This window comes from Papio anubis, chromosome 12, assembly GCF_008728515.1.
Source record: "Papio anubis isolate 15944 chromosome 12, Panubis1.0, whole genome shotgun sequence".
In the NCBI taxonomy this organism is placed as follows: Eukaryota; Metazoa; Chordata; class Mammalia; order Primates; family Cercopithecidae; genus Papio; species Papio anubis.
Genome location: NC_044987.1, coordinates 74161268 through 74188666, shown reverse-complemented (window position 1 = coordinate 74188666; position 27399 = coordinate 74161268). Strand labels below are relative to the sequence as shown.

Sequence of the window (27399 nt, the reverse complement as noted above, 5' to 3'; positions counted from 1 at the left end):
TAGCTGAATATAGAACTCTAACTTGAAAATAATACTCTTAGCCAGTACTTCCTATCTCCTCTCATTTTACTTCTATCCTAGCTCTTAAGTCATAATCTTCTCTTTCTCTCTCTGCCGCTTGGTCTCTCTTTCTCATGCTCTGTCTCTCTCTCTCTCTCTTGCTCACACACACATTATTTATTTATTTATTTATTTTCTTGCTGTACTAGAATGTAAGTTCGATGAGAGGCAAGATTTTTCCCATGTTTTATTCAACATAACAATGCCTAAATAGTGCCTATCCCACAATATGCACCCAATAAATACTTGAACAAATAAATGAATGAATTAATTCCCCTAGAATTTTAGAGACTTCATTCCAGTATTGTCTAGCATCTATTGTTGCTAAAAATATAATCACAGTTGAATTTTTGTTCTTTTATAGAGGTACTGTTTTCATCTTCTCAGGAATTCTTTTTTTTTTTTTTTAAATAAAATCTCTGGTGTTCTGAAATTTTTCCATGATGTGCTACATGTGGGGTTTGAGTATTTTTTCTCTATTCAACTTTCCTGGCACTTAGTGAGCCCCTTCAATCCAAAGACTCCCCTCTTTTTAGAACTTCCACTAGTCACATCTTGACCTAGTCCCCCATGTCTTATCTTTTCCTTCCCTGTATTTTCTTTTTATCTTCCTGGTCTATGTTCTGGGAGAGACTACCTGGACTTTTACTTCCCAAGCTTATATTGAATTTTTAAAATTTCCTGCAGTAATATTTTTAGTTTCTAAGAGCCTAACTTGTTCTCTGATGTTCCTTTATTATAGTTTCCTGTTCTTACTTTATGGATGCAGTATTTTTCAAATTCTCTGAGAATACTTTTTTAAAAAATAATTAGATGCTTCTCTATTCCCTAGATTCTCCCTGTGGTCAGTTATTCTTTCCATCTTAGCCTTTTCTTTCCAAGCTTGTGATTAATGCCATGTGTGATGATCCTTGGTTATCTGTGTATACAGAAAAATGAATTCTAAATCAGGTGCAGTGGTTCACGCCTGTAATCCCAGCACTTTGGGAGGCCAAGGTGGGTGGATCACGAGGTCAAGAGATCGAGACCATTCTGACCAACATGGTGAAACCCCATCTCTACTAAAAATACAAAAATTAGTTGGGCATGGTGGCATGCGCCTGTAGTTCCAGCTACTCGGGAGGCTGAGGCAGGAGAATCGCTTGAACCCTGGAGGCGGAGGTTGCAATGAGCCAAGATCGCGCCATTGCACTCCAGCCTGGCAACAGAGTGAGACCCTGTCTTACACACACACACACACACACACACACACACACACACACAATGAATTCTAGATTTCAGTTGTAATTTCTCTCTGCTGTTATGTATGTTTTATTGTGGAGTGTCTCCCCTTGGGATGAATGAGTGGGAACTATATAAATGTGGATAGGGTTTGTTACCTAGCAAGTTTTGCTTTAGAATAACGGGTGCCAGCTATTAGATGTCTAGAATGAGAGAAATTTACTTTGAACTACTAATACCCACTCTAGGAACTGTTGTTACTCTCCAGGCAGTTTCCTTCAATATCTAAGAGATGAGTTTTCTGCCTGGAGGTAAACATAGGGTTGTAGTCACTCTGACTAAAGGTGTGTGTGTGCACAGAGAGAGCAAGCAGGAGCAAATGGTAACAGGAGTCTCTCTGGGGTTCCAGCTATGCTGGGTACTTTTGTTTTATCTGTCAATATTCATCCACTTTTCATTTTCCAGAAATGTTATAAAAATTTTTTTATCTGCTGGTGATAATACCTATCATCCTCTTATTGCTCTCTGTTGTAATGAACTTCATATCTTACTATCATTTTAATGCATTCTCAGGAAGAAGGGGAAACAGATTCATGTGTTTAGTCATCTTAATCCATATTTTGGGAGAGAAAACATTTACAAATCTCAACTTAAAACTGTGTTTCCTTTTACCCAGTCTCATAAAAATATTCCAGAAATTTTACTATCTTCAGCACTAACCTCCATCTTTCAGCCAACTTTTCATTTGGAAACAGCTCAGAAATCTCTTAGAATCTTATTAATACTGACATTTCTCTGGGATATACCTGGCTATATGTATCACCTTCTTTCATGTTAAGAATCCTCGTGTATCTTTCTAGCACACATTCCTTGCCATGAGAATGAAAAAGAATGCTTGACCCAGCTGGTGGTATTATATGCTACTGTCTATAACACACCGGAACTATAATATCTTTTATTAATTATGGCCTGACTAGACCCACTGAGTTTCCAAAGATGAAAGAACCTACTTTGCTACTTAACCACATTAAGCCGTAGACTTTTACAAGGGTCCTTATCTCACAGGTGCTAGTTGAAGAAGGCCTCATAAACTTTGTTACTTTGGGAAGCACAGAATATATTTCAGAAAACCTAGGAGTACTACAGAGCAAAGAATTCAGACATCCTTCAACATTCAACAAATATTTACTAAATGCTTTTTGTATGTCAAGCACTACTCTAGGTATTATGGAATAAAAGACAAAAATCCCTGCCCTTGTGGAACTTTATATTCCATTGAGGAGATACATATAAAAAACAAAGTACATAAACAAAATATATAGTATCCTAAATGATCACTGCTATGGAAAAAAAACAGAGAAGGAACATAGTGGTATAAGGAAGAAATTTTAGATGGAAGGAGATGACAAAATGAATATACGGATATCTAAAGGAAAAACCCTCTGGGCAGGGAGAACAGAAAGTGCAAACACTCTCAGAAAGGGACAGAGATGGTATTAGCAAGGAAGCCAGTGAGACTAGACTTGAGTCAGTAAAAAAATAAATAAATAAAAATAAAAATAAAAATAAAAATAAAAAGACTTAATGGGGCCAATAATGCAGGGCCTTGCAGAACATTTTATGATTGTCATTTACTAGGGGTAAGGTGAATGCCATTGGAGAGTTTACTTTTTTGTTTTTTTATTTGTTTTGAAACAGGGTCTCAAATGTTGCCCAGATTGATCTCAAACTCCTAGGCTCAGGCAATCCTAATGTCTCAGCCACCCAAAGCATTGAGATTACAGGTGTAAGCCACAGCACCTGGCAAGAGAGTCTGGAACAGAGTGATGCAACACACTTAAACAGGGTCACATTCTGGCTGACATGTGTTGAGAACAGACTGAAGGAGAGCAGGGAACAAGCAAGGAGACTAGGTAAGAGGCTATACATTTTCACAGCTGAACTCTCTAATCCATCTCCTTTCCATTCTAGCACTTCCTATGGCTTCATCTAATGGCAATTCTTAACAATGAGAAGTTAGAAATAACATGATGATTGATATCATGTTCAGACTTCATGACTGTATTTTGATTAGGATAACAGTTGAGTACGCAACTTGTATAAGTTGCATTCATATAACACTGTTTTAAATTATCTTCATGTGAGAGTTAACATTGGAATTCACTCATTTGTAACATCCTCGAGGGAGGATATACTTTACAAAAATGAAAGCAGTAATAAAAACAGAGAGTAGGCCGGGGCCGGCATGGTAGCTCATGCCTGTAATCCCAGCACTTTGGGAGGCCGAGGTGGGCAGATCACCTGAGGTCAGGAGTTTGAGACCTGCCTGGTCAACATGGTGAAACCCCGTCTCTACTACAAATACAGAAATTAGCTGGCATGGTGGCAGGCGCCTGTAATCCCACCTACTTGGGAGGCTGAGGCAGGAGAATCACTTGAATCCAGGCGGTGGAGGTTGCAGTGGGCCAAGATCATGTCATTGCACTCCAGCCTGGGTGACAAAGTGAGACTCCATCACCATCTCAAAACAAAACAACAGAGTGGACTAGAACAGTAAGTAATTTCTACCTACGTGATTTCTGATTCAGGAGCTTCTCATGCCATCGGAAACAGTATAAAACCTTCCATATGTTATCTCCTTAATCATATCAGATAACTATTTTTAGGTTCAGAGGAATAAACCTTTATTTGAGGTCATACAGCTAATAAGTGGGCAATCAGAAATCTAAGACAGGACTTTTAATCTCAAGTCCAGTGCTTTTTCCACTATGCTACTACTCCTCAGGTCTATGATTCACCAAAGGACTAGGATTTTCAAAGATTAGGATGTGCTAGGTTTGAAAGAATGGGCATCTGATTCTTACAGAATTGTATTGCAAATAAGAAAATATGTGCCACTTAGAAGGTAGTTTTTTTAAAAATAATACTTAGAAAGTGGGCAACTACTAGTACCTAGATTTACAATCATCAGAAAGTTACCTGTGGAAATCATGAGCTATTAATAAAGTCTCACTGGAAAAATGAATCATATGGCCCTTTTAACCCATACACACACACACACACACACACTCTATTATACCCATTTACACATATACATATTCATAGTTCCCTACATTCCTTCCCCCAACCCCGACACACATGCTCACAATTCAAGAGACTGTATCTCCTATATTTAAAAAAGTTGGAGTATATGAAAGAGATCGAAGTAAAAAAAGAAAAACAGAAAACGGCTACAGAAAATGAAAGGATCAGAGCCAAAGTTTAAACATAGAATAAAGAAGTGGGAAGTGAGATGAATTCAGCAACAGTCAGTGAGTACCTACTCTTCATAAAGCATCCAATTAGAAACACACAGATGACATTTTAGGAATCCCCAGCATAAACAAACCCAGCTACCACACAAGAATCTGCTTAAACCACAACCACACTAAATTCTACTTAAAACCATGTATTTAGGGCCAGGTATGATGGCTCATGCCTGTAATCCCAGCACTTTGAGAGGCCAAGGCAGATGGATCACGAGGTCAGGAGATCCAGACCATCCTGGCTAACACCGCAAAACCTCGTCTCTACTAAAAACAAAACAAAACAAAACAAAATTAGCCGAGCATGGTGGCGGGCGCCTGTAGTCCCAGCTACTTGGGAGGCTGAGGCAGGAGAATGGCAAGAAGCCAGGGGGCCAAGCTTGCAGTGAACCGAGCCACTGCACTCCAGCCTGGGTGACAGAGCAAGACTCCATCTCAAAAAAAAAAAAACCAAACACATATTTAGTTCCAAGTCCTAATGTTTAAAGCTACTGCAATTACAGTATCTATTTGTTGGGAACTCTTGCCTCCTCATGCAAATTGTGACCTTAAAGGAATTTTATATCTTATCAGCTATACTAGGTACAAAAATAATATACCAGAATAATTTTTACATACATGAATATATTCAGAGATAAGAGATTTAAGGTCTGGTATTAAGGCAAATCTTTAGGGAAACAAGAGAACAACAAAAAAGATTAATAGTTCTCAACCACTATAGCTTTCTAGCCATACAATGGGCCTAACCAGGAACAGAAATCTTAAATACAGTCAGAGTTTTGTTGGTTTGATAAAAGACAAAAATACTGACAATAAAGGACTCTAGAATTTCACAAAACAATGAGTTATTTCAAAAACTGTTCATTATTTTCTAGTTGAAGAAGTTGATTTTCCCCCTAATTTCCTAGCACACATCACATTAATGCCATGTGTTATTATCCAATTAATTAAAATGTAGGGTCTTAAAGTCAGATGGAATGGCTATATGATTCAATTGAATAATGATTTACAAAGGGATACACAGCATGATTGAAAATTTCAGAATTACTCTTTAAAGGTTCTGAAAAATATTTCCTACCTGAGGGGCATTTGTAGCCACTAAAAATGCATTTGTCCTCCCTGGGTGGTCATAATCATGCATGGCAGCTGCCACGTATAGAGCCATCAATTCTAATGCAGGGATGTTTGAAGACAGGCAGCCATAACTCTCATCTGGAATAGAGCAGCTCTTCGAAGAAATATAAGCAATTCGCCCACGGTTAATTCTACCATCAGAATCTGAGAAAAAATAAATTGCAAAATAAACCAGCATTAGCACACAAATTACTCACAATTTTGCTACGGAGGAGATTCTCATGGGTAATATGATTACTTATTTTATTTGCTGATTTAAGTAAGAACTAAAATCTATGAACTTAAAAGAGTATATTATTCCCAACTTAAAATGTTAGTAGAGAGAAACAGTGTTAAATCTGACCCTGAAGTTGCTTACTTTACAAGACATGATAGGATTCTCACACCAGTTTGATGCTGTCTTACTCAGGCAAATAATAATTTTAAAAACCTCTGATTTTCTAAATATTTGCTATTTAATGACTAGATAGATATAATGGCCAGGGCATATAACAGAAAAAGGCAATACTAGAGAATAAAATTTGATGAAAACATTACAAAGATTTAGGAATTTAATATCTTACCAAACTAAGCTTCTCTACATAGATGCTTTTCAAATCTCATCCAGGAAGATTACATTTCATTTGTAGCCCTAACTACAACTCCTTATCTCCCTTTTGTTTTCTTTCATGAAGCTCCATATAATATAATGGAATAAAAAATGATGGAAAATGAAAAGGCATGGAAAACTGGGGAACATCTCAGTCAACATAAGTCTATTTTTATCCTCTTAGAAACAACACGTTCACTATCCATACTGTGCTTCTGGTGTCTTAATATCTTGCCATTGATTTCTTCTTTTTTCTATTTTGGTGGCTTTATCTATCTAGATGATCATTCTATTATTTTTGCGAAAGAAATCTGTAAAAAGTATAAGGAAAAAGAAACTATATTTAAAGTAGACACATAAAACCACAGATACTAGGTACAAAGTTTCCTTGGTTGTATTCATTGGGGGAACCTAGAAATAATGCTCCAGCTTGTTAAAGTCCAAAAGAATTATTTAATCCTATTTTAGTTGACTCAATATAACCATCACAAGAATTTTTTAACATGACTTTAATATACTAGTGACAACTGTAAATATACCTCATTATTTTCATACTATTTATAATCTGTACCAAAATTAAGTTTTGGAACATCCCACGCTAGAGCATTTTTTTTTTTAATTTATGTTTTTAGAGATAGGGTCTTGCTATCATGCCCAGGTTGGAGTGCAGCAGCTAGCTATTCATAGGTCCAATCGTGATAGTACACTATACCCTCAAATTCTTCACCTCAATTGACCTGCCCTCAGCCACCTGAGTAGCTTAGACTGGAGTTAGGTACCACCACACCGGCTTAGAGGTATTTTTAAAATAATTATAAAAAGTAAACATGAGGCAGTTAAATCTATGCATAATGATATATGTAAGTAATCAAATTTCTAATAAGACTTTAAATATCAATACAGAGTCAATAATTTGAATTTTCCTATGTGATACACATTCTGGATTTTCCCTACAATTTTAAAATATATTTTAAAACTCAAAAATGGCAAAAGATTTCCTTTTAAATTCAGTAATTACTTGGAATTTATATATTAGGATCTTAAAACATTAGCTTATATATGTTTCAAAAAAAACAGTATGAAAAACAACACAGTTGGCAAGGGCAATGAAACATAACTATTTTGAATCCCATTTATTCACTTCATTTCAGAAAACTGTGATTTTAAAAATTTGCTGACACATTTAAAAGGAGGCCTCAGTAAAAGACATCCAGATTAGAAATGAAGATGCAAAACTATCTTTATTCACAGATGGCCTAATCTCATATATGTAGGAAATCCCAAGAAATCTACTGAAAAACTATTAGAACTAATAAATTAGTTCATCAAGTTAGCAGGGAACAAGATAAACATGCAAAGACCAATTGCATTTCTACATACTTAGCAACAAACAAAAAAATGACATTTTTCAGAGAAACAGAAAAAACAATCCTAAAATTCATATGGCACCACAAAAAGATTCCAAGTAGCCAAAGCAATCTTGAGCAAAAAGAACAAAGCTGGAGGCATCAGACTACCTGATTTCAAAATCTATTACAAAGCAATAGTAATCAAAATAGCATGGGCCAGGCATGGTGGCTCATGCCTATAATCCCACCACTTTGGGAGGCCAAAGCAGGTGGATCACTTGAGCTCAGGAGTTCGAGAACAGCCTGAGAAACATGGTGAAACCCCATCTCTATAAAAAAAATACAAAAAAAAAAAAAAGTTAGCAGCCATGATGGCATGCACCTGTACTCCCAGTTACTCAGGAGGCTGAGGTGGGAGGATGGCTTGAGCCCAGGAAGCAGAGGTTTCAGTGAGCTGAGATCATGCCACTGCACTCCAGCCTGGGTGACAGGGCCAGACCCTGTCTCAAAAACAAACAAACAAACAAAAAACAGCATGGTACCAGCACAAAAACAGGTATTTCAACCAATGGAAGAGAATATCACATAATGGCATCAGTTCAAAGAACAACTCACATCTTGTGGGACAGTACTCTAGTTCCACAAAATATTTATGCCTAGCAGGAACCCCATCTGAGTCTTAAAGATGTCATTTTACCATTCTCTCAGGTCTGATGTAGACTGATAAGGTTCATGGAAAGATTAGTAAACTCTGTGGGCATAAGTCCATTGCCACAATTTGCAGAAAAATTAGTTTCTTGATCAGATGCAATACTACCTATAATAACCTGATGGTAAATAAGGCATTAAGTAAGTTCAAGGATGGCGATGGTGAAGCACTACAGACAATGAAGATAAATCCACATCCACAATAAGTGAGAACAAAAGCTGTCTCTTCCATAAAGGAAAGGGTCCAATGCAATCACCCTACCACCACCCAAATGTCTGGATGTTCCCTCAGGGAATGGTGCCTTATTAAGGACTCACCATTGGTCTCTCTTACTGGAGAGCAAGGCACTCAGCAGAGGCCTGAGCCAGGTGAGCTGTAGAGAAGAAGCCCATGGTATTTAGCCCATACATAATATCTCTATTCTTTCCATCTTAGGGATATGTTTTGCTGTGTTCCCACCCAAAATCTCATCTTGAATTGTAACCCTATAATCCCCACATGTCAAGGGTGGGACTAAGGGTAGAGGTAACCAGATCATGGGGGCAGTTTTCTCCAGGCTGTTCTCATAATAGTGAGTCTCACAAGATCTGACGGTTTTATAAGCATCTGGCATTTCCCCTGCTTGCATTTCTCCTTTCTGCCATCCTGTGAAGAAGGTGCTTTTCTTCCCCTTCACCTTTTAGCCATGATTGTTAAGTTTCCTGAGGCCTCTCCAGTCATGCCTCCTGTACAGCCTGCAGAATTGTGACTCAATTAAGCCTCTTTCCTTCATAAATTACTCAGTCTCAGGTATTTCCTTATAGCAATGTCAGAACGGACTAACACACTTAGCTGTTGCATGCATAAACCCACGGAATAAGAACTCCAGTACATAGGGAAAGAGACTGATAGCTATAAGATAAGAGATCATTTTGTCCACCTGATCATTGAGAGCCTTCTTTGCAGTGAATGGCCTTTGGTAAGAATTATGTATTAGTGAGGGTTATTCAGAGAAACAGAAACAATAGGATGTGTGTGTGTGTGTATATACACACACATATATGCACATATATACATACATACATATGTGTGTGTGTGTATATATATACACACACATATATATATAGAGAGAGAGGAGATTTATTTTAAGGAACTTGCTCATGAAATTAAAGAAGGCTGGCAAGTCCAAAATCTGCAGGGTGGGCTGGTTGGCTAAAGACCCAAGGAAGAGCAGATATTGCAGTTCAAGTCTGAAGGTTGTTTACTGGTGGAATTCCTGCTTGCTCAGAGGAGGTCAGTCTTTGTTTCTATTAAGGCCTTCAAATGATTGGATGAACCCCAGCGACCTATGGAGGGTTATCTGCTTTACTTAAAGTACATCAATTTAAATGTTAATCTCATCCAAAAATATACCCTGAGGGAAATATTAAAATTAATGTCTGACCAAATATGTAGGTACTACTGCCCAGCCAAGTTGACATGTAAAATTAAGCATCATAGTAGGCATTCACCTGGCAAACAAATATTCACCACTCTGGGAAGGTTAGCCATAAACCTCCTAACAAAAACTCCTTGTCCAATTAAAAACTCTAATTTTAAAATATTTTTCCTTCTAAATCCCAAAGCATCCAAGGAAGTTCTTAGCTATTGACCATAAATCAATATAGATCCTTTCAGCTGGCCATGTCTCTTTCTTGACCAACTGATTCACAGCTTGATCTGCTTACTGGAAGGATTTACTTTATTACCTTTCAAAAGATACCCTTGAGTGATCCTACAATGCTGTAGCTACCCATTTTCAGGAAGTACTGGCATATTGGGCAGAACTATCTATAAACCAGGGCCACTGATTTTTCTCTTTAAGTCAACTGGTCATAGAGAATTCCCCAAGAAGCTGTAACTATGGATTAAGGAAGAGGTATTGGTGTATTAGGAATAAATGTCATGGAAGTCTGAGCTTATGTTCTGTGCTTTTAGGAGCAACTCAAAACTAATATTGTAAGTAATTCTTCTCCTTGATGATCGAGAACTACTGCACATGACAAATTTATGAACTGGAGGATTAAAGGGCCCCAAGTTCACTATGGGCAGGTAACATGGTAACCTAGCGCCCATGGCCAAGTATTCAGATTCTACCAAAGTGCAACAACAATTTAGCCGCTTTTACAGAAAGGAAAATAATTATCTGAGGAAAGCTGCCTGGTTTTGTCTCAAAACTCCAAGTATTTACACTGTAATTATCTTGTAGCGGTCTTCCAGAGACTCCACAGGGCATTCTATCTGCAAAAGACATTTTCTTTTGGCAGTCAGATGGAAAAATGGCAGAGTAATTTGCACAAGTAGAAATTGCTTCACATGTTTCTCTTGCTCTGGGTTGCATACACAGCCCTACAGTACTATTTTGAAGCAATAGTACTCAGAAGTCATGAATTTGCCTTCAGAATCCAAAGAGCCCTTTATGTAGAGAATTCAAATGTATCAGTTATCCCTCAACTCAGAGGAAATATCTCAACATGTCCTAGACCACTGGATGCCTAATATACTTCAATGATATGACAGATCTCTGAATTTTTGTGCAATTTTTCTCATCTCTCATCTGCAGGCACTATTATGAAGGCATCTAGGATATTTGTTACTTCTTGCTCCGTGGAGCTACTCATCATTATCTCATCTATGTAATGGATGACCTTGATAACTTATGGGACCAGATTAGATTATAACAGAGAATGAAAGACTTGACATAGCCCAGAACTAAGACAATAGAAGTGTACTGTGATGCCTGCCAGATGTAAATATATGTCTTCTTGTGAATTTTGCTAAGAGTTATGGAGGGAAGACAACTCTCCAGATCAATTGCTCTGTGCCAAATATCACAAGTTAGGTTGACTTATTAAAAGAAGAGACCACATCTGGAACAGCTGTGGCAACTACAGTAACCACCTGATTACGTTGAGAATAATCCATCATTTTCCAGGATCTACTTATCCTGTGTAAAAGCTATATAATTAAGTTGAACAGCAATGTGATGGAAATCACCATTCCTGCATCTATTAAGTACTTGATAGTAGCACTGATTTCTGCAACTCATCTATGAATGTAGTATATTGCTTTCGGTTCACTGTTTTGCCAGAATGAGGCAATTCCTGGAGATTCCATTTGATCCTTCCTACAATGATGATCCTCTTTCCAAAGATCAAGGAATTGATGAAGTGATTCTGCCAGCTGCTGAATATGTTTACTCAATGCATTCAGAAAATGGGTGTGGTTCAGCTAACTACCATTATTAGATGAACCCAGTCCAAAATCCTTTTATCATCTAAATTCCATAAGCCCCTAACTCTGGCTGTAGGACCAGCATAGCATTTCACTCTCCAGGAATTAATGTTGAAATAAATTTCCCAGCACTGTGATAAAGGAGGATACTTCTTGAGGATAAAGTTAGGGATGGGTGATAAAATTGAATATGATCACCCTATTTCAACATCTTATCATGATAAGCTTCTGGATTCCTTCCTCTACAGTACACAAGGAAGTTTCACAATTCTACTTCATCTGATGCCTATACTTTAGACAACTCATGAGGCAAACTGTTAGAGCCACTGCCAGTTGCTCAAGCTAATACACTGACTCCAGAATATCTGGTAGGTACATCGTCCTTTCTCCCTGGTCTAACACCCTTAAGTCTATTCAGATATATATCCCCCAGGTTTCTACCAATATGAATTGGTAAATTATTCTGGTATTCAGACTTAATACTTATTCCTCTAAGATCTGCAGGATGTAAGTTTAATTATGGATCTCAAAGAAATCAGGGACAGCGGAGTTGGATTTAGAAGTGAATTATTCCCCTATAAATCAAGAATCTCAAGTGAGGTCATTACAGGGCTTTCAGGCAATCAACACAAGGAGAAATGATGGTTTCCCAGCAGAAAGAATCAGCAGGATTTGGGGAATACAAGGCAATATTTATTTAAATCTATCCAAATAATCTCATTTCGATTATCAGGATCCTTTATTTCCCATTTCATGTCTTTTGTTTTCTTTTTATTTATTTATTAATTATTATTATTATTATACTTTAAGTTCTAGGGTACATGTGCATAACGTGCAGGTTTGTTACATATGTATACCTGTGCCATGTTGGTGTGCTGCACCCATCAACTTGTCAGCACCCATCAACTCGTCATTTACATCAGGTATAATTCCCAATGCAATCCCTCCCTCCCCCCTCCCCCCGCCCCCCTCCCCATGATAGGCCCCGGTGTGTGATGTTCCCCTTCCCGAGTCCAAGTGATCTCATTGTTCAGTTCCCACCTATGAGTGAGAACATGCGGTGTTTGGTTTTCTGTTCTTGTGATAGTTTGCTAAGAATGATGGTTTCCAGCTGCATCCATGTCCCTACAAAGGACACAAACTCATCCTTTTTTATGGCTGCGTAGTATTCCATGGTGTATATGTGCCACATTTTCTTAATCCAGTCTGTCACTGATGGACATTTGGGTTGATTCCAAGTCTTTGCTATTGTGAATAGTGCTGCAATAAACATACATGTGCATGTGTCTTTATAGCAGCATGATTTATAATCCTTTGGGTATATACCCAGTAATGGGATGGCTGGGTCATATGGTACATCTAGTTCTAGATCCTTGAGGAATCGCCATACTGTTTGCCATAATGGTTGAACTAGTTTACAAATCCCACCAACAGTGTAAAAGTGTTCCTATTTCTCCACATCCTTTCCAGCACCTGTTGTTTCCTGACTTTTTAATGATTGCCATTCTAACTGGCATGAGATGGTATCTCATTGTGGTTTTGATTTTCATTTCTCTGATGGCCAGTGATGATGAGCATTTTTTCATGTGTCTGTTGGCTGTAGGAATGTCTTCTTTTGAGAAATGACTGTTCATATCCTTTGCCCACTTTTTGATGGGGTTGTTTGTTTTTTTCTTGTAAATTTGTTTGAGTTCTTTGTAGGTTCTGGATATTAGCCCTTTGTCAGATGAGTAGATTGCAAAAATTTTCTCCCATTCTGTAGGTTGCCTGTTCACTCTGATGGTAGTTTCTTTTGCTGTGCAGAAGCTCTTTAGTTTAATTAGATCCCATTTGTCAATTTTGGCTTTTGTTGCCATTGCTTTTGGTGTTTTAGACATGAAGTCCTTGCCCATGACTATGTCCTGAATGGTACTACCTAGGTTTTCTTCTAGGGTCTTTATGGTATTCGGTCTAACATTTAAGTCTCTAATCCATCTTGAATTAATTTTCGTATAAGGAGTAAGGAAAGGATCCAGTTTCAGCTTTCTGCTTATGGCTAGCCAATTTTCCCAGCACCATTTATTAAATAGGGAATCCTTTCCCCATTTCTTGTTTCTCTCAGATTTGTCAAAGATCAGATGGCTGTAGATGTGTGGTATTATTTCTGAGGACTCTGTTCTGTTCCATTGGTCTATATCTCTGTTTTGGTACCAGTACCATGCTGTTTTGGTTACCGTAGCCTTGTAGTATAGTTTGAAGTCAGGTAGCGTGATGCCTCCAGCTTTGTTCTTTTGACTTAGGATTGTCTTGGCAATGCGGGCTCTTTTTTGGTTCCATATGAACTTTAAAGCAGTTTTTTCCAATTCTGTGAAGAAACTCATTGGTAGCTTGATGGGGATGGTATTGAATCTATAAATAACTTTGGGCAGTATGGCCATTTTCACGATATTGATTCTTCCTATCCATGAGCATGGTATGTTCTTCCATTTGTTTGTGTCCTCTTTTATTTCACTGAGCAGTGGTTCCCATTTCATATCTTAATTCTAACATAAGAGGTCTACTGAAGCCACAAACTTATTTGCATTGTATTTCAAGCAACTTCAGGATCAGACATTGGGTTTTATTTTCAGAAGTTATGATCCTATTACAATAAAAAATAAGGGTTTCTTGGCCGGGCGCGGTGGCTCACGCCTATAGTCCCAGCACTTTGGGAGGCCAAGGCGGGAGGATCACGAGGTCAGGAGATCGAGACCATCCTGGCTAACACGGTGAAACCCCATCTCCACTAAAAATACAAAAAATTAGGCAGCCGTGGTGGCAGGGCACCTGTAGTCCCAGCTACTCAAGAGGCTGAGGCAGGAGAATGGTGTGAATCTGGGAGGAGGAGCTTGCAGTGAGCCGAGATTGCGCCCGTACACTCCAGCCTGGGTGACAGAGCGAGACTCCATCTCAAAATAATAATAATAATAATAATAAAAATAATAAAATAAGGGTTTCTTTTAGGTCAGAGATGCTATCTGGTTCTCCAACCATTAATTACAGCCCTAAACTTGTCGTTTATTTTCTATTAGTTCTCCAGTGCAGTGAGAATAGGACAGCACATCCCATGGTCCTTGTAGTCTTAGTTTTCATCATAATTTTCCATTGCAATAGTTGCTTGGTTCCCCAAAGCTACTTGGTTTCCTTTTTTCTACAGATACTTGACTCCATAACACTATGCATGAGAACTCATAACACTGCTAGTAAGAACTCAGAAGGAAGTGTGCAGCATGAGAGAGAAAACATATATTGTCTTAGAGAATACTATACCTAAGTCATCAAGAACAGACTGGAGATAGAAAAATGGTCATTAAGGGCATTGCCAATGAATGCTCAGAAGGAAATGAGGAACATGTCACTGGAAACTAGAGGCCAGGGAATCCCTGTTATATAGTACCAGAAAATTTGTCTGAATTAGGTGTTGCAGTTATGTGGAATACAAAACTTACAAATGATAAACTTAAGACATTTAGTTGAGGAAATTTCCAAGTAAAGCGTTGAAGGTGTAGTCTGGTTTCTTACTGTTTATAGTAAATATGAGAGGAAAAAGAAAGATTGGTGGAGAACTGGTGAGCAAAGAGGAATAAGGACGTGATAATTCAGGAAATTCTCAGCCTATGCAGACTACAAAAGAGACTAAAATTAAGAAAGTTGCTGTCAGTTAAGTGTGTTCTGCACAGAAAGCCAAGGTTGCAGAGCTGGATCGATTTTCACTAGTTCCTTGGAAAGATCAAAAGGTCAGGGTAAAAAATAAATTTGAAGATGTTATGCTGCTGTCTTTAAAGAATGGGCTGGCTGGGCACAGTGGCTCACGCCTGTAAAACTAACACTTTGAGAGGCTGAGGTGGGTGGATTGCCTGAACTCAGGAGTTCCAGACCAACCTGGGGAACATGGTGAAACCCCATCTCTACTAAAATACAAAAAATTAGCCAGGCATGGCAGTGTGCGCCTGTAGTCCCAGCTGCTTGGGAGACTGAGGCAGGAGAATTGCTTGAACCCGCCTAGGAGGCAGAGGTTGCAGTGAGCTGAGATCGAGCCACTATACTCCGGACTGGGCCACTGAGCGAGTCACCGTTTCCAAAAGAAAGAAAGAAAGAAAGAAAGAAAGGGCCATGAGCCAAGAAGTGTAAGTGGCTTCTAGAAGCTGGAGGAGGCGAGGAAACAAATTCTCCTCTAGAGCATATAGGAGAAAAATAGTTCTGCTGACACCTTGATTTTACTCCAGTGAAGCCTTTTTTTGGACTTCTGACCTCCAGAACTGTCAGAATAAATTTGTGTTGTTTTCAGAGGCTAAATTTCTGGTAGCTTATTACAGCAGCAATAGCAAACTAATACAGACTTTTGGCACCTAGAAGTGAGGTACTGATGTGACAAATACCTAAAAATGTGGGAATGTCTTTGGAATTGGACAATGGAGAGGCTGAATTTTGAAGAGCATGACAGAAACCAGTAAAACACCACCAATCAACATATTCAAAAAGTTCACTAAACATCAGGCAGGATTAATACAAAAAAAAATTACATGAGTACATCATAGTTAAAATGTTAAAAACCAATAGGAAAGAGAAAAAGGAACATATTATATTTATATATTATATTTCTCAATATGACCTAAGTCTTGACTTGTCAACAAAAACTGTGAAAGTCACAAGATTATGGAATAATATCTTCAAACATGCTAAAATATAATTATTCTAAGACAAAATTACATCTAAAACAAAAAAGTTGAAGAAAATTATCTCTAATAAAAGCACAGGACTGCTGGAAGGAATGAAGGGCACTAGAAAGAATAAATACAGATGGCAGACAAAAATGAACCAGTGACATAAAGCAAATCCATTAAACAAATAATGCATACTTTAGACTCAACTACCCAAATGTAAAAAGTAATATCAGTGGCTGAGTCTATGACATTTACACTGGTTAGCATGGTAATATTATTTCTCAAGTATTGGTAACTGAGCAAATTGTCTTGATACATATCAGTGCAGCGGCATGTTCATGGCTCACTGCAGCCTCGAACTCCTGGGCTCAAAAGATCCTCCCACCTCAGCCTTCTGATTAGCTAGGACAGGTGTGTGTCACCACATCCAGCTAAATTTTTAAAAATTATTTTTGTAGAGATGGGGTTTTTCTTTGTTGCCTAGGCTGGTTTCAAACTCCTGGCCTCAAGTGATCCTCTTGCCTAAGCCTGTAAAAGTGCTGAGATTATAGGCATGAGTCACCATGCCTGGCCCTTTTAATAAGCTAGAATAAGAGAACTATAAATGTTATGATTCATTGTATTTATATAAACTATTATATTTATGATAAGGAATAGCATTAACTTTTTTGGAAGCAAAATTTGTTTATAAAAGTTTTTGATGTCATCATTAAAATACTTTGCGAGGCTTTTAAACATGTTTTCTTTGGTTTTCGAATGTTATATATTTTAAATGTATGTGATGCACTTGAGACAAAAAAACCAAGAATTTTTTTTTAAAAAACAAAGGACTAATTATCATAATATTCAGGATAGTGGCTATCTCAGTGAGGGAAACCAAAGAATGGGGCAAAGAAGGAAATATGATAGATCCAGCAGTACTGAATATTAATCTACCTCGTAAGGTGGGTATCAGGTTTAAAAATTTTCATGTCATTATTATGCATCAAAACTTACACAGTAGAATTTGGGGATAAGTGGTTAAAAAAACTTACATAGTCCTTCATATGTACTAAAAGGTTACTTAACAAAAAATTTAAAAGGACAGAGGTAATGAAATGAGAAAGTTTGATTTACTATTCCTGATCAAATAATTAACAGAGATTTGTAGAAGGAAGTACCTGTTTCATTTCCTGTTCCACAACCATTGTGGATCTGCTGTAAGCCAGGAACTGGCCGTGTTGTCAGATACCAAACTGCATGTAGGACATCTGTGGCATGTATACGATTGTGATCTAAAGTCACCAAAATGTTTTTGTTAGGTTTAACATACAACATTTAAAAACTACAATAATTTCCTAATCATACTATATCCTCATAAAAAAGATGTGACAGAATAATTCCCCACAATTGAACTGTATTTCATCTAAAGTCCCTTGATGTGTTAAAAAAAAATTCTGTTTTAAAAACTTCCCCGTATACTATGAAAACATAGTAAAGGTGCCAAAGAAAAGGCAGGATAACCAAGGAGTATTGAAAGGCATTGGAAAATGTTCTTAAGGTTGCCATTTTGTGGCTTTCAAAAATATCATGTAGTGTCTGGATTACAGAGACTCATGTTTGCACACGAAACAGTTTTGTACACAGAACAGTTACAAATTCTGGTTACTTACATTTTTGTCCCCAACAAAAAGGTCAGAAATACTATGTCTCAGGCTTGCTATAGGAATTAAATGCTAAATATGTGAAAGCATCCAGCACAGTGTCTGACACATCATATATGATCAATAAAACATTAATTTACTGAAATTCAACTATGTGAAAAGGCAATGTGGCATAGTGTAAAGAGTATAGGCTTTAGAAGTCAGATAGACCTGAAACTGAAACAGTACTTTGGTATCTAGTTTTATAATCTTGGGAAAGATCCTTCTGAGTTTACTTCTCACCTATAAAAGTATATAATACAACTTTGCCAAAAAAGATTGAATAAGATAACCTATGTGAATCTAATGATTGCAGTTAACATCAATATCCAATGAAAATTTAACACCTCAACAAATACTTAATGTATATGTATGCATTAGTAGATAATATAATATTGTTTTGCCTATAGAAATGACATGGCGTCCACTGGGAACTTAATTATTATTAATAAATCACCACCTTTTACTGACCATTTACTAAAAATTCTGATATGTGCTTTACATGAATTATATCATTACTACCTATGGAGTAGGTACTATTGTTATTCTCATTCACAAATTTTTGAAGTTTAGAAAAGTTAGGTCCAGAGACTATTTTCTTAACTAATATATCCTAATTGAAACTGACAGTGAAGACTCCTTACCACCTCTTTCTTTTCGTTCCATTTCCTTTGAAGTCCATCTTAAAGCATCCCTATATTCCATTTATAAAATTCAACCACTTTTTTGAATACACAATTTATAAGTGGAAATTATAGTATATGTAACTCACCTTAAATTATTAAACAGTATTAGTGAGTTATGCCAATTGAAGAATAATTCACTATTTACAGAACTAATTTCTCAAAAATGTGTCCACATGGAGGGAAACTGTAGACAATATATAGACAGTCCTACCTTTTTCTAACACAGAACTCAAATTATATTCAAACACAATATGCAATAGCCATTAAATTATTCCATAAGTTGGAACACAGTTAAAAACTGAAATTAGATTATCAATTTTAAACATTTTTAAGTGAATGATTTTCTGAAACTCTTGACTAACTTTTAAAAAGATAAAGTACTCAGGCAATTAATTTTAAAAATAGAAAGATGTATACTATATAACAACCAGGTGAAAAAGCAGATTATAAATATGTATCAATATTATGACCACCTTTACAAAAAATAAATTTATGTAAGAACTCTTGGAGAATATATACCAAAATGTTAACAAAAAACAGACAGACAAAATGTTAACAGTAGTCAGTTAAATCTAGGTAGTACAATACAAATTTTCTTTTTAAATCTCCATTTAAAAATTTTTCAGGCCAGGCACGGCAGCTGACGCCTATAATCCCAGCACTTTGGGAGGCCGAGGCAGGTGGATCACCAGAGATCAGGAGTTCAAGACCAGCCTGGCCAACATGGTGAAACCCCATCTCTACTAAAAGTACAAACAATTAGCTGGGCGTGGTGATGGGCGCCTATAATCCCAGCTACCTGTGAGGGCTGAGACAGAAGAATCACCTGAACCCGGGAGGCGGAAGTTGCAGTGGGCCAAGATCGCACCATTGCACTCCAGCCTGGGCGACAAGATCAAGACTCTGTCTCAAGAAAAAAAAAAATTTTTTCAAACATGCAGTTTTAAAAGTGTTTAAGGGACCATCTGAAGAGAAAGACGATAAAGAGTTTCAAAACCCATATTATTTGAACTTAAATAATAAGATATGTTAATACTTACAAGGAATGTCTCGATAGCCATTTTCTAATGCACGAAAATAGTTCATAAATTGTTGAGTGGGAATTTTAAATATTTCCAATAAACCAGTGTCTTGAAATAAGGTGTACATAACCTAAATGTCAATTAAAATAAAGTTTACTTTAAAAATCAGAATTTCTATTTGTAGCTGAGTATAATGTTTCCGTGATTTGTATTTTGGAATGTTAACCATGTATTAATATATGTCTTTAAGTTAATAATTTATTTAAAACTTGCCTACAATTAATTCTTTCCAAAAAATCAGAATGGAAGATATCACCCTAAAGCCCCTGAAAATTAAAGAAGGCTTACCATACATATCATGTCCCAATTTTTAAATTTTTCCATTCTTTTCCTTAGCTTTTCATTCCTAATTTACTGAAGGTCATGTGAATTCTATTCTAATCTAGTCCTGGGTATTAAAAAAAAGTCAAAACAATACTATGTTTATCACATTTTTATCCCTAAGGACTTCAATGAGATGAACTTATATATCTTTCACAAAATTTATCCTTATGTTTTTGCATTTCATAAATAAGATATTAAAGTAATTAACGAGAGTAATATTTTGGGGCGGTTAATCTGATGCTGTTATGCGGAACCATCAGGTATAACCCTGAGTCTCGGTGGTAAAATCAAAGTATTTTCCCATAGTTCTAGCATGAAATGAACCATCTGACCTTGAGTAAAGTATAGGGAGGGCAGGTGGAAAAAATTAAGCTTAAATTTCAGTGGTTACAACTAGATGATTTTTCATGTCCTTTTCAACTTCAACATTCAAGAAAATGTAAATCTTTATTATTTATTTAGCATAAATTAAATCCCATTAATATGGTCAAATAAACTACTTGTCATATATATAATAGTATGATCTACATCTTATATGTAATTGTTTTATGTATATATTTAATTTTTTCTGAAAAATGACTTAATGAACAATGTCAGTTGAACTAGTGCCTAAACCATTATATAATATTAGATTTTGCTTTTTATAAAGATTTAAGAAAATTTAATTTACAGTTAAAAAGTAGATATTTGAAAGCAAACCTGACTGAGAATCCTTCCTGATTTTTCTCCCATCTTTTCTACAAGTTCAAAAATTGGAAAATTCCAGTTGCTCATCTTCTCTATTAATGAGTCATACTCTTCTACTAAAATCAGGTCCAGTGATACTTCCTGTTCAATCTGTACATACAGAAAAACAACTTTATTGTATCTTTTATAAATACTGTGAAATATACATTAAAATGAGAACACTTAGGATTAAACATTAAAAAAAGTCTGTACTATTTTCTATAATGGTTATTCTTTTTTTTTTTTTTTTTTGGTGAGTCCTGCGCTCTGTCGCCCAGGCTGGAGTGCAGTGGCGGATCTCGGCTCTGCAAGCTCATACTCCCGGGTTTCATGCATTCTCCTGCCTCAGCCTCCTGAGTAGCTGGGACTACAGGCGCCCACCACCTCGCCCGGCCTAGTTTTTGTATTTTTAGTAGAGACGGGGTTTCACTGTGTTAGCCAGGATGGTCTCGATCTCCTGACCTCGTGATCCGCCCGTCTCGGCCTCCCAAAGTGCTGGGATTACAGGCTTGAGCCACCGCGCCCGGCCAATGGTTATTCTTAAATATAGTCTTATCTGCCCTTCTAATTTCTCTTTCTAGAATGTTATCTTCAGACAAACACATAACTCCTGGGTGTAAGACTTATTAATCTTCTTATATTATTTTTATGAATAAAAGTATTATATTTCCAAATTACTATATAAATCCAAAGTCTATTATTTTCATTTTAGTAGTTACAGGTATCAAAGGGTAAGAGGAAAAAAAAAACATATCCTTATGTTGGCATTTATTACCAGGATAATTTTTCAAAAGAAATAGGTGTTTCTTTTTCCTAAAAGCCTAAATTTTGAAATTTAAGAACAAAACTATATTTCCATTACAAATACATTATTTTCATTGTTTTTAGTAACATGCACATATTCTCTATACCTTCACATATGCAAAAGAAAATATCAGAATAGAAAATAATGTACTTTATATAAAACTAAATAAAACATCTTCATTTAAAACTGAATGCAGTTTGTTGCTTTAGGATGATAGAATTAGAACAAGTTACTGTATTATTTGTAACCCAAGCAATATTTCAGTCATAGTCACTTATCAGTAAAACAATTTAAAAATACTATTACATTAAAAATCTTGTTCTGGGCAAAAGTAATAAAACCAGTACTAACAGTATTATATTTCACCTTAACATAATCATATTGAAAGTTTATCTTTTACATTTGTTTGCTGTTCATTCTGTGCCTCTTCTGTTAGCCAATTATCACCTTCCTGAAATAATTTTCTGCTGTCTTTCTTCTCTGTTTCCTCTTCTTGTTGAGTTTCCATAAGTTTGAATGATTCTTTTGAGAAAATGTTTTCTTCTTCACCTTTCAAAAAATATATATAGTAATAGATGGGAGTAAAATGTGCCCTATATGTACAGTTTTACATGAAAAATAATTGTTAAAAATATTTAGATAAAGTAAATCATAATGGAGTTCAATCTAAATTATTTCATGACACCATTAAGTTGTATCTTGCTGTGCTATTTTGCCTAGATAGCTTATGCTCAGGCAGCAAAGACATTTCCTGTATTGGACTCCCCTTTCATATCTACTCATGGATCCTAAGTGGATATTCTTTATAAAAGTGAGAAAAAGAAAAAGTTCCTATCAATAGAAATTTTCTTACCAATTTGATGTAAACAATTTCCAACATCTCTGAGTTTTAGATATAAAAATTCTAAAATCATAATTACAAATCAGTAAGATTAAATCACATGTAAACCTTAAACCACAATATTATAAATTGTGAGTTGTATCTCTACCAATGTAATAATTTTTTTCTCAAATCACATGGAAAAGGACAGCAGTATTCATAGCTAAATAGTATTCATTCACATGTTAAAAAACATTCATATTCATTCTATTTGTAATACCTTAAACAGGGAAATTACTCAGAACCTATCGACAGTAGAATAAATAACTTGTGGTATAGTTACACAATTGATCACTACAGAGCAAAGAGAATGAACTACAATATGAATGGTACTTAAAAATATAATGTTCAGTGAAGGAAGCCAGGCACAAAAGTACATACTCTGTGATTCTCTTTAAGAAAAGTTCAAAAGCGTATGAAAGACAAAAAGATCATTACCTTTGGGGCATATGATTGGAAGGGGTCATGATGGGTAATTTTGAGGTGTAGGTAATATTTTGTTTCTTTTTAAAAAAACAACTTTTATCTTAGGTTCAGGGGTACATGTGCAGGTTTGTTATATAGGTAAATTTGTGTCATGGAGTTTGTTGTACAGATTATTTCATCACCCAGGTACTAGGTCTAGTACCCAATTACTATTTTTTTCTGATTCTCTTCCTCCTCCCACCCTCCACCATCAGGTAGGACCCAGTATCTGTTGTTCTCCTCTTTATGTGCATGTGTTCTAGTCATTCAGCTCCCACTTGTAAGTGACAGTACTTCGTTTTCTGTTCCTATGTTAGTTTGACTCCAGCTCCATCCATGCCTCTGCAAAAAACATTACCTCAGTCTTTTTATAGCTGCATAGTATTCTATGATGTATATATACTACATCTTCTTCTTTGCCTTTTCTTTTAGAAAAACTACCATAATCATTTATTAGTTGTTCTACTATGGACATATAAGATAGAGCCCAAACTATACAGTAAAATAGAATCTGGATTCAAGTCTGAATACTACTATAGAAACGAGCCCTAGCCTCACTACTTCACTAGTTGTGATTTTTTTCATTTTATTTATTTATTTTTTAAGTTTAGTGGTATAAGTGCAGGTTTGTTACATAGGTAAGCATGTAACAAGGGGGTTTGTTGTACAGGTTGTTTCATTACTCAGGTATTAAGCCTAGTACCCATTAGTTGTCTTCCTGATCCTCTCCCTCCTCTGAGAGGCCCCAGTGTGTGTTGCTCCCCTCTACGTGTCCATGTGTTCTCATCATTTAGCTCTCACTTATAAGTGAGAACATAACAATATTTGGTTTTCTGTTCCTGTGGCTAAGGATAATGGCCTCCAGTTCCATTCATGTCCCTGCAAAGGACACAATCTCTTTCTTTTTATGGCTGCATAGTATTCCATGGTGTATATGTACTATATTTTCTTTATCCACTCTATCACTGGTGGATATTTAGGTTGATTCCATGTCTTTTCTATTGTGAATAGTGCTGCAATATACATACACATGCATGTGTCTTTATAACAGAATGACTTATATTCCTTTGGATATATACCCAGTAATGGGATCGCTGGGTCGGATGGTATTTCTGTTTTTAGGTCTTTGAGGAATCACCACACTGCGTACCACAATGACTGAACTAATTTACACTCCCACCAACAGTGTACAAGTGTTTTTTTCTCCCCAACATCGCCAGCATCTGTTATTTTTTGCCTTTTTAATAGCAGCCATTCTGACTGGTGTTAGATGGTGTTTCATTGTGGTTTTGACTTGCATTTCGCTAACGATCAATGATGTTGAGCTGTTTTTCATATGACTGTTGGCCATATGTATGTCTTCTTTCGCAAATTGTCTGTTCATGTTCTTTGCCCACATTTTATGTTTGTTTTTTCTTGTAAATTTAAGTTTCTTGTAGGTGCTGGATATTAGGCCTTTATCAGATGCATAGTTTACAAAAATTTTCTCCCTTTCTGTAGGTTGTCTGTTTATTCTGTTGATAGTTTACTTTGCTGTACAAAGTACTTTGCTCTTTAGTATAATTATATTCGCATTTGTCAAGTTTTGTTTTTGTTATGATTGCTTTTGGCATCTTTGTTATGAAATCTTTGCCAGTATCTATATCCAGAATGGTATTGCCTCAGTTGTCTTTCAGAGTTTTTATAGTTTTGGGTTTTACATTTAAGTCTTTAAACGATCTTTAGTTGATTTTTGTATATGATGTAAGGAAGGGATCCAGTTTTAATCTTCTACATATGGCTAGCCAGTTATCCCATCACCATTTATTGAATAGGCAGTCCTTTCCCCATTGCTTGTTTTTGTCAGCTTTGTTAAAGATCAAATGGTTGTAGGCATGCGCCCTTATTTCTGGGCTCTCTATTCTGTCCCATTGGTCTATGTGTCTGTTTCTGTACCAGTACCATGTTATTTTGTTACTGTAGTTCTGTAGTATACTTTGAAATCAGGTAATATGATGCCTCCAGCTTTGTTCTTTTTGCTTAGCATTGCCTTGGCTACTCAGGCTCTTTTTTGGTTCCATATGAATTTTAAAATAGCTTTTTCTGTTTTGTGATGAATTTCACGGGTAGTTTGTTAGGAATAACACTGAATCTATAAATTGCTTTGAGCAGTATGACCATTTTAATGATATTGATTCTTCCTATCCATGAGCACGGAATGTTTTGTGTCATTTGTTTGTGTCATCTCTGCTTTATTTGGGCAGTGTTTTGTAATTCTCATTGTAGAGGTCTTTAATCTCCCTGATTAGCTGTATTCCTAGGTATTTTATTATGTTTTTTGTGGCAATTGTAAATGGGATTGTGTTCCTGGTTTGGCTCTTGGTTTGGCTGTGTTAGTGTATAGGAATGCTAGTTATTCCTGTTCATTGATTTTGTATGCTGAAACTCTGCTGAAGTTACTTATTAGCTTAAGCAGCCTTTGGGCCAAGACTATGGGGTTTTCTAGATATAGAATCATGTCTGCAAACAGGGATAGTTTGACCTCCTCTCTTCCTATTTGGGTGCCCTTTATTTCTTTCTCTTGCCTGATTTCTGTGGTCAAGACTTCCAAGACTATGTGAATAGGAGTGGTGAGAGAGGGCATCCTTGTCTTGTGCCCATTTTCAAGGGGAATGCTTCCAGTTTTTGCCCTTTCAGTATGATGCTGGGCTGTGGGTTTCTCCTAGATGGTTCTTATTATTTTGAGGTATATTCCTGTAATACCTAGTTTATTGAGTTTTTAACATGAAGGGATGTTGAATTTTATCAAAAGCCTTTTTCTGCATCTATTGAGATAATCATGTGGTTTTTGTCTTTAGTTCTGTTTATGTGATGAATCACATTGACTGATTTGCATATGTTGAACTGACCTTGCATCCCAGGGATGATCATAGTGAATTAGCTTTTAGATGTGCTGCTGGATTTGGTTTGCAAGTATTTTGTTGAGGATTTTTGCATCAATTTTCATCAAGGATATTGGCCTGAGGTTTTGTTTTTTTCTTGTGTCTCTGCTACATTTTGGTATCAGAATGATGCTGGCCTCATAGAATGGGTTGGGGAGGAGTCCTTCCTCCTCATTTTTTTGTAATACTTTCAGTCCTTCCTCTTCAGTTTTTTGTACCACTACTTTCAGTATAAATAATACCAGCTCTTCTCTGTACATCTGGTAGGATTTGGCTGTGAATCCATCTGGTCCTGGCCTTTTTTTTTTTTTTTTTTTTGCGGGGGGGTTGGTGGGCTATTTATTACAGATTCCGTATTGGTCTATTCAGGGAATCCATGTCTTCCTGGTTCAGTCTTGGGAGGGGTTATGCATACAGGAATTTATCCATCTCTTCTAGGTTTTCTAGTCTGTGTGTAAAGAGGTGTTCATAGTAGTCTCTGATGGTTGTATTTCTGTGGGGTCAGTGGCACCACCCCCCTTGTCATTTCTAATTGTGTTTATTTGGATCTTCTCTCTTTTCTTCTGTATTTGTCTAGTTAGCAGTCTATTTATCTTACTAATTTTTTTCAAAAAATCAACTCCTGGTTTCATTCATCTTTTGGATGGTGTTTTTGTGTCTCAATCACTTTTAGTTCAGCTCTGATTTTGGCTATTTCTTGTTTTCTGTCAGCCTTGGGGTTGGTTTGCTCTCTCTTCTCTAGTTATTTTAGTGGTGATATCAGGTTGTTAATTTGGGATCTCTCTAACTTTTTGATATGGGTGTTTAGTGCTATAAATTTCCTTCTTAACTCTGCCTTAGCTGTGTTCCAGAGATTTTGTAGGTTGTATCTTTGTTCTCATTTGTATTAAAAACCTTCTTGATTTCTGCCTTAATTTCATTATTTGCCCAAAAGTCATTCAGGAGCAGGTTGTCTAATTTCCATGTAATTGCATGGTTTTGATTGATTTTTTTTAGTCTTGATTTCTATCTTTATTGCACTGTGGTCCAGGAGTATGTTTGGCATGACTTCAGTTCTTTTACATTTGCTGAGGATTGTCTGATTGATTTTAGAACATGTATCATGTGGTAATGAGAAAAATGTACATTCTGTTGTTTTTGGGTGGAGAGTTCTGTAGAGGTCTATCAGATCCATTTGGTCCCATATTGAGTTCAGGTACTGAATATCTTTGTTAATTTTCTGCCTCAGTGATCTAATACTGCCCAGTGGAGTGTTGAAGTCTCCCACTATTATTGTGTACTGAATATCTTTGTTAATTTTCTGCCTCAGTGATCTAATACTGCCCAGTGGAGTGTTGAAGTCTCCCACTATTATTGTGTGGGAGTCTAAGACTCTTTGTAGATCTCAAAGAACTTGCTTTGTAAGGTACTCCTGTGTTCGGTGAATATATATTTAGAATAGTTAGGTCTGATGAATTGAACCCTTTACCATTATGTAATGCCTTTCTTTGCCTTTTTTGATCTTTGTTGGTTTAAAGCCTGTTTTGT

General features: G+C 36.4%; 1 protein-coding gene across 3 annotated transcripts in view; it reads right to left on the bottom strand.

Annotated features, from left to right (window-relative positions):
- The window catches only part of PDE3B (phosphodiesterase 3B), a 215091-nt gene that overhangs the window by 15688 nt on the left and 172004 nt on the right, over positions 1–27399 (bottom strand). Inside the window, exons 8-12 of one of the 3 annotated variants that reach the window (XM_003910185.3) lie at positions 22007–22155; positions 20775–20912; positions 19710–19821; positions 17462–17575; positions 5665–5864 (exon numbers count right to left, since the gene is read on the bottom strand). In XM_003910185.3, the coding sequence (XP_003910234.1) occupies positions 5665–5864; positions 17462–17575; positions 19710–19821; positions 20775–20912; positions 22007–22155 (713 nt within the window). The remainder of the gene's footprint in view (positions 1–5664; positions 5865–17461; positions 17576–19709; positions 19822–20774; positions 20913–22006; positions 22156–27399) is intronic. The other 2 variants (XM_009186523.3, XM_021926005.2) reach the window with 2 other exon arrangements.